We start from the raw sequence: 14,032 nt of genomic DNA on the forward strand, positions 1-14,032 counted from the left end.
TCCATCGTTCTGCCCGGACACTGAGGTCCAGCGCCGAGGGCCTTCTGGCGGTTCCTTCACTGTGAGAAGCCAAGTTACAGGGAACCAGGCAGAGGGCCTTCTTGATAGTGGCGCCCGCCCTGTGGAACGCCCTCCCACCAGATGTCAAAGAGAAAAATAACTACCAAACTTTTAGAAGACATCTAAAGGCAGCCCTGCTTAGGGAAGCTTTTAATGTTTAATAGGTTATTGTATTTTAGTGTTTTGTTGGAAGCTGCCCAGAGTGACTGGGGGGACCCAGCCAGATGGGCGGGGTATAAATAATAAATTATTATTAGTAGTAGTAGTATGAAACTAATAAAAAGCATTGCAGAGAGAGAAAGAGAGAGAAAGAATGCCCTCTGCTTGCTTCCCCATAACTTCACTTCTTGCAGTGAAAAGCATGGTAAGGTAGCACCTTGGACAGCCCCAAGGGGAACCTACACTGGCCGTGAGACAAGGCAGGCTTGAATGTCATTCTAACAACCAGAAAACCTAGGCAGAGCCTTAAATTGGACCTCCAGCTTCCTTTGAGCACCTAGCTCCTCCCTAATGGGCGGAGCCTCTGCTCTTAAAGGGGCCCAGACTATTTCAGGATCCATGCGTTCTGGCAGTGTGAGGATGGCTGTGGCTTAGCTATGGCCTCTGCGCTGGACTCCTTGGGAGGGCTCTGTCCCAGCAGCAGCCCTAGTGGACCAGCCAGTACTGGAATTTTTAATAATATCTAGTCCCCCTCTGTTCTGTGCTTGTTGTCCCACCTTCTTGATTTGCAGCAGTCAGTGATTTGGCCTTAATCACATCGAGTTTGCCTTCTGTTCCTCTCCGCAGGCACTGGTGTCAACACACGGTCACCCGGACTGTTTCCTGCCAGGTGCAGAATGGCTCAGAGACTGTGATCCAGAGGGTTTATCAAAGCTGCCGGTGGCCGGGACCTTGTGCCAACTTAGTGAGGTAACTGTTGTCTGAATAACTTCTCCTGGCTTGTTTGGAATGCTGGATTTTCTGCTCAGGGTTGTAGGGACAGGCTGCTCGCCGTCAAAGAGAAGGACCCAAGTAGTTGAGAGACTGCCTTGTACGCCCACCAGATCACTGCAGTCTGTGGGAGAGTTTCTCCTGCAAAGATCTCAGAAGCCCTCTCTGCAGGAGCTCAGAGCAGGGCCTTCAGGGTGGCTGCCCCTGTCCTGTGGAATCGCATCCCTGTCGAGATATGGTAGTCGTTCCCTAGCTGCACGTTCTGGAAACGGTTGGAGACTTTGTTGTTTTGACGGTCTTTCCCAACTGGATAAAGGCATCTTTACTACAAGTGTCCACTTGTTAAGGTTTTAGTTTTTGTTTTCAATGTATTGGTTGACCCCCCCCCCCTATTTTTGATTATCTTATACGCAAATTGCCTTGAGATGGTGGTTTGGAAGGCAATTAATAAATTAATTATAGTAGTAATAAAAAAAAAGTGGTTCTGAAGGGAGTGAAGAAGTTAAGAGTGTATAAAAACACCTAGGGCTTGCCAATCAGAAGGTCAGCACTTCGAATCCCCGCGACAGGGTGAGCTCCCATTGCTCGGTCCCTGCTCCTGCCAACCTAGCAATTTGAAAGTAGATAAATAGGTACCACTCTGGCAGGAAGGTAAACGGTGTTTCTGTGCGCTGCTCTGGTTCGCCAGAAGCAGCTTAGTCATGCTGGCCACATGACCCGGAAGCTGTTTGTGGACAAACGCCGGCTACCTCGGCCCGTAAAGCGAGATGAGTGCCGCAACCCCAGAGGCGCCCACAACTGGACCTAACTGTCAGGGGTACCTTTACCTTTAGTTCAGACCAAGGGCCATTCTCACACTGGAAGCCCACAAGTAGCAGCGCTCTCTCCATTTATGAAACCCGGCAGAATACAGAGTTAACTGCACTGACAACGGAGCCCCACGTCTTTCATTCTGACCAGTGTCTGACTCCAGCCCTGACGGTACCCACTGACAGGCACAGATTTGTCTGATCTTTTAAAGCCATTCAAGATGGTGGGTGGGTCCTCGCCCCATCCTGTGGGAATGAATGCCGCAGTTTACCTGTGCGCTGTGGAAGTGGATAAGAAAGCAGGCCCGACATGGCATGTTGAGTGCACATGCCGCATCATAGAATCACAGAACTGTAGAGTTGGAAAGGACCTCAGGAGTCATCTAGTCTTAATGCCCTGCAATGCAGGGATTGCAGCTAAAGATTGAGATTCAGGGATGGTGGGAGGAGGCATCCGAAACATCTGGAGGCAGCAGGCAAGGAAAGAATGACACAGAGTTAAAAAGGAGAAGGTGCAGGCAGGGCAAACACAATGGGTCAAGCAGAGGAAATGATCAAGAGGCCACACAATGGCCACCTTTAAATATCCTGAGGGGCTGTCAAATAGACGATGGAGCAAATTTTCTTTCTTTTCCTCCAGAATCCAAATTGCAAGGAAGGGCATTTCAGTTGGGCATTTGGAAGAGCTTTTAAGGACGGTGCACGATCTTGAATAGGCTGTATCGGAAGTGGGCGGGCTTAGGCTAGATGACTTTTGAGGCCACTTCAAACTCTCATGAGTCTATGATTTTTTAAAAAATATATATTAAGGAACTGATCCATCTTTCTGATAAAGGGAGGATGAAACACTTGGGGCTTTTTTGTCGTGAAACAGAAGACGACTTAAAGGGAAGGATAAAGGATAAACTCTGTTTCACCCAGTGGAACTGTTTGGCAATCGGTTTACTGGACTGACAGAAGGAAGTGCTTTTTCAGGCAACAGATAATTAACTCTGCAAATTTCACTGGCCACACAATGCGGGGATGACGGGTTTAGATGACTTTATAAGAGGGTATTAGGCAAGCTAGTGTCAGGATCAGCCTCCAGCTTTTACCAAGGTGTGCCAAAGTGGTTGTTGGGGATGGTATGTGCAAGCTTGGATCAGATTATGATTTCTTCTTTTTCTGTGAGGGGGGGGCAGTGTTCTTTTCTGTCTGCCCTCCCAACATGTTAAAAAGCAGAATCATAGAATTGGAAGAGACCCAAAGGGTCATCTAGTACAACCCTTTGCAATGCAGGAATCACAGCTAAAATCCATTTTCCAGTTCTCATAGAGGCTAACCAGATAGCTATAGGTTAGCATCTAGCAACTCATACTGATTTTAACAAGGCATTTTAACAAGGCAAAGGTAAGGGCAAGGAATCACCAGGGACCAAGAAATCGAAACTGTCACTGGTAAATAGTCACGGCTGGAATGTTTGAACTTCACTTTTTTGGGGGCGGGGAGAGTTGTTTGTTTTAAGAGGATTTCAAGCATGCAACGATTCCAAATGCAGAACATCAGATTCCACATTTGGCACCAAAGGCTAATTCTTCAGAAACAAGTACACTTTCAAGACCGGAAACTGGTCAGGACAATATTTTTTTTGGGGGGGGGGATTGGGGAGGGGTAGAGATATGGCTTATAGCATCCTGGGACCCAAATGGAGTACACAGGAAATGTCTTCCTCCTGTGTGTTTAAAGCATTTGCCCTGCAATGCATATCAGTTTTGCAAAGAAGCCATTTGAGTACACAATTGGCTTGTAGACTGGGATCCAACTTGCAAGTCTCCTTTCTCGATTGTGCCGGCAGAAAGTTGACAGGCTCATCTGGGGCGCTTTTGAGTCCATTTGTGTGTGTTGACAGTTGAGGGAATTAGGCAGGTTTAGCTTGGAGGAGAGAAGACTGAGAGGCGATAGGATAGCCATCTTCAAATATCTAGAGGGCTGTCACATGGAAGAGGGAGCAAGCAGGGCCTTGTACAATAGGAGGGTCTTATGTTCCCATGAAACTGCAGTGAGGCTGCACCTGTACTCGCTTACCTGGGAGTCTGTACCCTTCTTAGAGTTCACCCACACTTCCTCTTGTCCCAAACTTCCACTTTCCCCTTGGGGAAAACTGTTTTTTAGCACACAGTCTGTCAGAATAAACAGCAGTGGTGTGCAGTCGGTGGATTAGACTGTCCACTAAATGTTCAGAGTATTATTAAGTACTAATACTCTGAACAATATTAAGAGTATTGAAGCCTGACCCTCCTCCCCAAAGCCTGGGAAGCTTCTGCTCTTATTTAGCACTAAAGAGTGGATTTTCCCTGGGAAAGGAGCAGGACAAGTAGGAAACTGCATGGACCCATGCTTCCTAGGCCCAGGACCAGTGGGAAGTGTGGGTGAGTGTTTTGTGTTTTGTGCTGTGTCAGCCTTGCATTAAAGCATACCTGAGCTTACTTGCAAACGTGCAGCTTTTGATATTTGCAAGGTTGGCAGGTTTGGGGCAGAGCCGTCTGCGTGACCTCTTGCTTGTGTTAGTTACAGGACTCTCATCAGACCCATGTACAAGATCTCCTACAGAACACTGACTGCCCTGGAATGGCGATGCTGTCCTGGCTTCACGGGAAGGAACTGCGAGGAAGGTAAGCATCTGTGAATGAAAGTGTGTAGAGCTTCCTTCCCGTCCCCCCCATACCCTGAGTTTACAGGATCTTCCAGTTGCACTGTTCAAATATGGAAATACAGATCTGTGGGAGTTCCTTTCCCAACCTTCTCTTGAAATGAAATCTTCTCTCTCTCCCCATCCCTGGAAGACTCTTGCATTCTACGAGAGGGTTTCAACCATTGTTGAAACTTGCTACGGAGTATAACAGAACGTCTTGACCCTTTGCTAATAGGTTCAGGTTTCTGGAAGAGAAAAAAAAAGGAACCACTTAACCATCACCAGCTGGCGGGCACCTCCTTAGTGCTGATGGCTACAGATTGTTTAAATTAGAATTATCTGAGGAATTTTAACTCTTAACCAGGCAGCCGACGAGGAAGGTCTCCAGCCTGCGAGGAAGTCTTGCTGGCAGCTAGCTAAACTCCGCTGTGCAATATTGCGGGCTTTAAATCTTCGCTTTTAGATTTTATCTTTTGGAAGAAAACGGCTTGCCTTCTTCACGGGCTGCCTGTCATTTGATATGCACCATGGCTGTGTTTACGTGGGGAATTTGGAGACCGTTTGTGCTCCCCGGGAAGCACCCTCTGGGATCCTCGCATCCGAACTGCAGGCTTCCCTGCACGAGATGTAATGCTTCTGCTATGTTCTGAGTGGAATTATTTATGATTTATTATTGGGTCCCAGGGCAGGTTATGACATTAAAGCACAACCATGCAACTAAATATTAAAAACAGTTTAAAACGTCTTTCAATTAGAGAAATAGGGCAAGTCCTAAAAATACACACCTCAAGCGTTGAAAGGGTAGGGCGAACTGAGGCGTCTCTTCAGAATTTGCCAGAAGCTGTATAATGAAGGTGGCATGGGAGTTTCACAACTGAGGGGCTGCCACAGAGAAGGCCCTTTCCCAGGCCACCCTCACCAGGCCCTGCTTCACACCTTCCTTGGCTGGAATGTGTCCTTGAACTTTGAACACTTGCTCACCTGATATGGTCCAACATCAAGGGTTGGCCCTGAACTCCCTAAGCTGGGCTGCAACTCTCAGGTGCAGCAGAGGGCTCTATGCCATCACCAGAGTTGCTGCAAGATTCAGTTGCCAGTGCAGCCGCTCTCTGGTGGGGACACCATCTTCATCCCGGGCAGCAGAATGTCTTGTGCAGGCCCCAAGCAGTGATTAAATCACTAATTTGGGTCTGGCTACTGCAAACTTCCAAGTGTTCCTATTTTCTGGGGACAGTCCCAGAATTACAGAAGCTGTACTGGTTTCTGATTTGATCCTGGAATGTCCTTAGAACGTCCCCATTTCCATCAGAGAAATGTTGGAGCGTATGTAGTTATGCGACCCCTGAGCCAAGGATGTAAGTAACTCCACAACCTTTAGAAGACATCTGAAGGCAGGCCTGAACAGGGAAGTTTTTTTAAATGTGTAATGTTTTGTTATGTTTTTATATATGTTGGAAGTAGCCCAGAATGACTGGGGCAACCCAGTCAGATGGGCAGGGTGATACTAATGCTAATACAGTCATACCTTGGATTACAGATGCTTCAGGTTGTATTTTTTTGGGTTACAGACCCACCGAAACCCGGAAGGACCGGAACAGGTTAGTTCCAGGTTTTGGCGGTTGTACATGTGCAGAAGGCGCATGCGCAGAAGCACTGAATCTCAACCCCCGCATGCGTAGACGTGCCGCTGCGGGTTGCAAACACTTCGGGTTGCGAACATGCATCCTGCACGGATCACGTTCACAACCCGAGTGTCCACTGTACTAATACTAATAATACTAATACTAATAGAATCGGTTGTCACTGTTTTCATTGGAGAGGAGAAATGTTGGAGGGTATGCTTCTGTTCTGAGGCCTCCAGTGCTTTCTGGTTTTATTCCTATGTCTCCCTAGGCCCAAAGAAGTCTCAGGTAAACCCCAAGTGATGGAACATGTCAGATTCCCTGACATTTGGAGTGAGTCTTAAGTTAATTCCTGCCTTGTTTGGGCTTCTCTCTGCATCTAGCTAAGTTGATAAGATAACAAAGAACTTAATCGGAGCTGTTGCTTCAGCTTTGGAGGGACTTTAGTCAAACAGTTCTGCTGGACGATCAGTCTCGCTTTGCTTTGTTTTCTTTCTCTCTTTTTGGAGCGAGGGGGATTTTTTTAGCTGCAGCAGGAAATGAGCCACCCAGCCTGCGGAATCATGATATAAAGACCATATGGAAAGGGGCAGCGCAGAGGTGATGTGGGCTAGTTATTGCAATCATGCATCAGTCTGATTGATTTCAATCCAAGATGATGCTGGCACCTCCAACTAGCCTCTTTCCCCTCCTCTCATACGCTTCAAAGTTCAAAGCCCAGGGACCCTCTCCTGGGAGGCAAATGTGTGTCCCCCACCAACCCGGGAAACTTGGCGCCAATTTGAGGGCAGCCAGAAAATGACAACCTTGTTTTACTTTTGCTAATATCAGACGTCATCTCTCTCTTCTCCCGTCTTTAGACCCAAGTTTTCTTTTCTTCAGATGGAACAGTGCAAATCCAGGAAACAAAACTACCCCCTCCGCCTGGCTGATAACAGGAAGGGCAGTTTGCATGCTGTGATTCTGTGGCAGTGTAGAAACTCTGTTCCTACGACTCACATTGTTTTAAAAAAAGTGTCTCGTGTCCTTATGGTTGTGTAATGCATTCTGTTTTAGGCACATAGGAATCGTCCTTAGACCAAGGCAGACCACTGAGCTTTCCATCTCAGTATTGTTAACACTGGCTGGCTGGCAGCAGCTTTCTAGGGTTGTAGGCAGTGGCATGCAATGAATTTTTTTTTGTAGGGGAACTGTTAGCGCCTGGGGTGACAGGTGGGCTTCTGGACCCATCAGAGCATCGTGCCAGCTGATTGAATCCAGCTGACTGAGTTGTGTTTTCCCTAACTTCCGATAAGTTCTGAATTTCATCTACAGTGGTACCTCGGGTTAAGTACTTAATTCGTTCCGGAGGTCTGTTCTTAACCTGAAACTGTTCTTAACCTGAAGCACCACTTTAGCTAATGGGGCCTCCTGCTGCCGCTGTGCCACCGGAGCATGATTTCTTTTCTCATCCTGAAGTAAAGTTCTTAACCTGAAGCACTATTTCTGGGTTAGTGGAGTCTGTAACCTGAAGCGTATGTAACCCGAGGTACCACTGTATCTCTTTTTTTAAACACCATACACATGCACAGCTGTACATTTTGGAGAAATAAGCCATATGGGTACAAGGAAGGAAAAGTGGTGAAATGCTTCTTTTCCAGAGAGATGATCGCTAGATGACCTATTTATGACATAAGATAGAACCCTTAAAAAACTACAGATTTGTCCCAGTCATTGTTGCCAGAAGCACCAAGCCCATCATCATTATTGACGGACTTCCATCATTATTACTTTTTATTTTGATGTTTTGATCTGTTTTGTAATCCGCTTAGAGTTTTGGTTTTTAAAAAAAAATATAAGCAGTATATAAATTGTAGAAATAATAAATAACAGTAAGTATAAATTAGATCAGCTTGCTTTTAAAGGAGAGCTGAATCAAATTATATATACCTTGCCATTGCAGCAATCTCTTACACAGAATGTTTTAGAACAGAGGGGTAAATATTTAGCCCTGAGGGCCACAATCCCTTATGGGGAATCTTTTGGGGTTCACATGCCAGTGGTGGGCATCAGAGTCAAAAGTGGGTGGGCTCAGAGATAAAGATTGGTGGAGCAATGGATATGATGACTCTTACCTTTGTTCTGTAGTACACCTTCCAGTCTACCCCAAATTTCTGTGCCCACACCAGTGTCAGAAACTCGGATATATGAGCTAATCATCAAATGGTACCTTAAACCTGGGTTACGGTTGCCACAATGGGAATGTCTAGGTGCCATTCCCCCCCCCCCCCATCCGATGAAATTGATGGTGATGATTTTCATTTCTATACCTCTTTATCTTTTAAAGGGGAAAAAAATCTCAAAGCGGTTTACAACACATTAAAACATCAAATTAAACAACCCAGAATAAATCACATTCAGGCTTCAAGGGAAATAGTTCAGATTCTTCTCCAAGTAACATTTTGCTTTCCGCATATTTATTTACCTGCTTAATTTATAGAGCTGCCCCATAGCAGAAGGACTCTAGGAAGTGTGGTGTAGTGGTTAGAGTGCTGGACTAGGACCTGGGAGATCAGGGTTCAAATCCCCACTCAGTCAGGAAGCTCACTTGGTGACCTTGGAATCACTCACAGCCTCCTAACCTACCTCACAGGGTCATTGTAGGATTTAACCGAGGAGTGAACCATGTACTCCTTGAAGAAAAAGGTTGGATATAAGCTCTTTTGCTTACCTACTTAAGAAAGCTGGAGGCCATCCAGTTGTCAGTCGCCAACACATTGAGAGAGCTCCATGTGGTCACAACTAGACTCCCGCCAGTCACAAAATGTACCTGGCACCTGGGGAATTTCTAACACTGTCTACACCCCTCCACCCAGGAAAGCAAGAACCACTATCCCAACACTTGAGAGAGGGTCGGGAGCAGGGCTGCTGGTGGTTGTGTCCTGGGGTGAAGGCATGGCCTGGAGTGTGGAAAGTCTTGAGGGCCAGGCAGAGAGGGCCACAACTTCCCCAGCCAGGAATTGCAGCCAATCAAGGCTTCAGGCCAGGGAGAACCTGAAACTATACACATATATTAATCAAGCATCAAGATTTTACTTCTCGTGCATTTAATTTTTCTCCCCTCCAACCCCACAAGTAGGATGTTTGTGAAAAGGATTTGTGGTCCTTGCATCAGCTGCCCTCTCTTGCCGATAGCGATCCGTTCTCTTGCTGGGCTGGGCTGCGCTGGGTCTCCGAGTAAAATGGCTCCATCTCCACAGCCTTTTCAGTTTCCCTTTGCTCTGAAGTAGTCTGCCAGCTTCTCCACGGCTTCCACACACACGCTGGGGTACATGCCTTGGGCGTAAGTGCCGACCACGATGAAGGTCCCAGTTTTGGCTAGAATCACCCCGTTGTCTTTCCCTTTGAGGTAGATGGAGTGGTCATCTGCTCTGACACACTTGTAGTACCGGTCTTTGAAGTAAAGCCCGTCCCTTCTGACTTGGAGCAGCTCCTTAAAAAAGGCTTGGAGGAAGACCAGGGCTTGGCTTTGGATGTTGAAGCCCGGAGTCGTTGCCAGGATGTTGCCGTCCACTATTCTGATGAGAGCGGCGTTGGCAACATGCTTGGTCTGAGTGAGGCCGTCTATCAGCATACTTTGTGTCTGGTTCATTTTTGTCTCTCCCCGGCTCTCTGCTGTGAAGGATTTGTCTGCTTCCTTGGTTACACAAAACAGCTTCAACTGCCGTGGCTTCTCCCAAAGCATTCTGGGAATTGTAGTTTGTTTGGTTCCCCACCAAAGGAGGTGAGATGAGACTCCTGGCTCCTGAAACGAACTAGGCCTTCTCTCTGAATTTTTCAGCTCTTCTTTCTTTTTAGAAAGCCTTATTTAAAAAACAACACCACAGAGATACAAGTCAAAGGGTGCAAGCTATATGGGAAAGGGAGCTGGTTCTGGTCTGGGATCAAGTAGCCCCTTGCTGACCATGCCGATTCTCACATTCATTCATTTCCTTTCTTTTTCATTACTTTGTCAGTAATGACAAGCTGAGAATGTGCATTTGGCAGGAATTCCAAGGAGGTTTACCTCATTTTTTTTCCTTGTTCCCCCTTTGTTTGTTTCTTTAAGGCATTTAAATCCCACCATTTAGGCAAAAGGGCTCTCAGAATGCCTTCAGAAATTCAGTATTTCTGTGTACAATTGGGAGGGGAGGGAGTTTTCTCAGGTGTAGGGGGAGCGGTGCTAAAGTTAGGGTAGCCGCTTATCTTTATTTATCTTGTTTAGCGTATATATGACCTGCTTTTCACCAAAAGTCCCAGGGCAGTTTACCTCATTATAAACAACAAAAAATAAAATTGATAATAAACAATGAAAACAACTATCAACCCTTTGTGTCGAAGACACAGATTTGCATGTGATTTTCATATTTTAATGTGTTAATGCAAATTTAGAAAAAAGAATGGCGGATTTGAATAGAAGCTCAATCCATCACATCATAGTGAGAACATGGGAACAGAGGTAGCTGCTTTATACTGAGTTAGGCTATTGGTGTTGGTTTGTTTCATTAGTTTGAAATGGACTTGGATCATTGCTGGTCAAACAGGCCTTGCAGGTTTTGCGATGTTTCAAAAAACCTGAAGAACCCGTTTGATTTCGAGGCAAAGAAAATGCCTTAAAGAAAGCAATACATCTGAAAAAGCCACTTCAAAAATCTCCTATAGCTTTACTATAATTTCTTTTAATGTTTCCTTTTACTGGTTCTTAAAGGCATCGTCTATCAAATGGACCATTCTCTGCGTTTTGCTCTTAAATAAAACCATTTACATCTCCAGGCTACCCCTGGCATTCCCCCTCCCCTCCTCAAACCCACAAAGAGCAGTCCGCTTGGGAAGACTGAGCTGAACAACACCAGATTTATTTCTGCAAGAGGCCCTGAATGCATTTGGTAATCCAGCTCCCCAAGAGATGGGCTTCCTTTGTCTGTACAACTTCCAAAAATGATCCAGGAGTTTTCCCTTTATATTGGAGCAAGATCTGGTTTCTCAAATGCTGTGTTTTTAGCCAAAAGCACACAATTGCTCTCTGCTTAGGACTACCAAGAGATTGGTGTGGGGGTGGGGCAGGGACTGTAGGAAGAAGAGAAATACGCTGTATTTCTCAAGCTCAAAAAAAGAAGCAGCATTTTATGGGGGTGAAATCTTAAGAAACGGCAGCATCTCATAGGTTTATCCAGGTGTCCCTACTCCAGGCTAAATTTACTTTTGTTATATGCACATCATACATTTAAAGCAGAATGCTACTCTCCCCACAAAAGAATACTGGACAATGTAGTTTATTCCACACAAAACTACAATTCCCAGCACTCTTAGAAAACTACAGTGCACAGGATTATTGGGGTGGGGAGAGCCATCTGTTTTAAACATATGGTATGGATATCTAAGTTAGTCGCAGTAGGAAGTATTTGTTCTTGTAAGTTATTATAGCAGAATCATAGCATAGCACTGTAGGGTTGGAAGGGACCCTGAGGATCATCTAGTCCAACCCCCTGCAATCCAGGAATATGCAGCTGGTCCATACAGGGATTGAACCTGCAACCTTGGCATTGTCAGCACCATGGTCTAACCAACTGAGCTATCCAGGCTCAAGTTAATGGCAGTGGGAAATGTTTGTTTGTTTGTTTGTTTCCCATCCTCTACCCTAAGGTCCCAGGGTGTGTTACAACATTAAAGCGCAATGTTAAAAGCAGCTTAAAACAATTTAAAATTATCAAAATAAGATGGTTCCTATAGAATTGCACTGCATGTGCCAGAAACTGAGGTAAAGGGGTGAGTCTTCAGCATTTTCCAGAAGCTGTGCAATGAAGGTGCCAGGCATACCTCTGTGGGGAGGGAGCTGCACAACTTAGGGGCAACCACAGGCAAGGCCCTGTCTGTGCCCCCCCCCAGCCTCTGAAGGCCAGTTCTGCCAATTTCAGCACCCAAAAGAGTCTGTAGGGAAGGAAGGAGGTGGCTTTTCAGGTATTCAAATATCAAAATGTGGCACTGGAAGAATGGGGATGGAGGTGTAAGACACCTTAGGTGTATATGTTTAAAAAGGCAGATAGTGTCACAAATTATACAGGCCTTATTCAAGATCTACCATCTAACAACTTTCTGACTTTTAGAAGATACCTGAAGGCAGCCCCGTTTAGGGAAGTTTTTAATGTTTGATGTTTTAGTGTGTTTTTAATTTTTTGTTGGGAGCTTCCCAGAGTGGCTGGGGAAACCCAGCCAGATGGGTGGGCTATAAATAAATGATGATGATGATGGCTGAAGGGCATTACGATATAAGTGCAAAACACTAATGTGTAAACAAACAAACAAACAAACAAACAAACAAGGGGGGGAGCTAAAGGATCATCAAACCAATAAGTTGGGAATAAAAAGGTAAATGTAAAGGGACCCCTGACCATTAGATCCAGTCATGGCCGACTCTGGGGTTGCGGCGCTCATCTCGCTTTATTGGCCGAGGGAGCCGGCGTACAGCTTCCAGGTCATGTGGCTAGCATGACTAAGCCACTTCTGGTGAACCAGAGCAGCTCACAGAAACGCCATTTACCTTCCCACCAGAATTTACCTATTTATCTACTTGCACTTTGACATGCTTTTGAACTGCTAGGTTGGCAGGAGCAGGGACCAAGCAACGGGAGCTCACCTCGTCACGGGGATTCGAACCGCCGACCTTCTGATCGGCAAGTCCTAGGCTCTGTGGTTTGACCCACCACGTCCCTTGCGCCACCCACGTCCCTTAAGTGAATTCAAATCAACAGGATTTAAAATATTCAAGCTACCCTAACTTTTAGCACTTGCACAGTTCAGAAAGGCTTATCCTACCTTTTCTGCAGGAAACACATGACGCTACCCTATGGCTGATATACTTACCTGCATCATCCAGCAGCTACATGATCTTAAAATCATCTGGTTGGCCTGGTGAGGAAGGGCTGAAAGGGAAGGTTAAACTCTATCTTAACTGCAGGTTTCTCGGGATTAGCTTACAGGGACAGGAAACCATTGGCCATGCTGGCTAGAGCCGATGGGATTTGGAGTCTGTCAACATCTGGAGGAGAGCTACAGATCTTCCCACCTCTGGCTTACAGTCATGTGCTTTACTAAAGAGAACGTGTCCTCGCTCCCATCATACATTGAGGAGCAAGCAGTACATTATATTAACTCCCCCCCCCCCACACTTTTAAAGCCACCTAACTACTCTTATTTTGAATGAAATGCAGCTGTGTGGGCCCCTGATTTCCTGCCCACCTCCCAACTGCTATTTGACCCCTAAATATGCTTTCTACTGCGCCTTTGGGGGCAGCGGGGGGTGATTTTTTGGCAGGAAACCCAACGCTGGACCCTGCTCTTGATTGGAAGGCTGATATAGAGCCTGGCCAGCTGTTTTTCCTTCAAAATAAAAATGGCCTGCATAATCATGCATGCGCATCTCACCCATGTACACATGTTTCCTGTAGCACGTAGTTTGCGCCTGAGATTTAACTTCTGCAAACCCTCTGAGGTTAGGAACTGAACCTGGAAGGCTATCAGCTGGTATGACTCAATTTTTAAAAGTTTGAAATCCTTCAAAGGTAACAGTGGGCACAAATTAGATACAGTATGGGTGCATCGTACATGCATTTCGCTTGCACGATTTCAACCATATGAGCTTGGAGGCCACTGGTTGAAATCCTGCAAGTTAATTGCAAGTAAGGCAAAGAGTTCAAAAGATTTTTTTTCGTGCTGGGAATGCACAGCAGAAAAAGAGTCTTTAAGCTCTTTCCCTTGCTGAGGGTGGCGAGTTGGGGCAAGAAAACCTCTGCATTCCGCCTCCAGAAGCCTTGAGATGTTTGTGGAGAGGTGACTCCAAGAGTTTTGAGTATATCCAAGGTTTTCCCCCCCAGCCAGAACTCGCTGGAACTCAGTTCTGGCACCTCTCAGGTGGGCATCATTGC

General features: G+C 46.0%; 2 protein-coding genes across 5 annotated transcripts in view; one reads left to right on the forward strand and one right to left on the reverse strand.

Moving 5' to 3' along the window:
* COL26A1 (collagen type XXVI alpha 1 chain) overlaps nucleotides 1-14,032 on the forward strand; it is a 97,559-nt gene that overhangs the window by 18,678 nt on the left and 64,849 nt on the right. For 2 of the 4 annotated variants that reach the window (XM_083714706.1, XM_083714704.1), the window contains exons 2-3: nucleotides 847-969; nucleotides 4,347-4,450. In XM_083714706.1, coding sequence (XP_083570832.1) covers nucleotides 847-969; nucleotides 4,347-4,450 — 227 coding nt within the window. The remainder of the gene's footprint in view (nucleotides 1-846; nucleotides 970-4,346; nucleotides 4,451-14,032) is intronic. The other 2 variants (XM_083714707.1, XM_083714705.1) reach the window with 1 other exon arrangement.
* On the reverse strand, nucleotides 9,162-9,831 carry PFN4 (profilin family member 4). The gene has a single exon (XM_083714901.1). The coding sequence runs from the start codon at nucleotides 9,814-9,816 to the stop codon at nucleotides 9,337-9,339; it is 480 nt and encodes a 159-aa protein (XP_083571027.1). The 5' UTR covers nucleotides 9,817-9,831; the 3' UTR covers nucleotides 9,162-9,336.

This window comes from Podarcis gaigeae (genome assembly GCF_964106915.1).
Source record: "Podarcis gaigeae genome assembly, chromosome: 15".
Lineage (NCBI taxonomy): Eukaryota > Metazoa > Chordata > Lepidosauria > Squamata > Lacertidae > Podarcis > Podarcis gaigeae.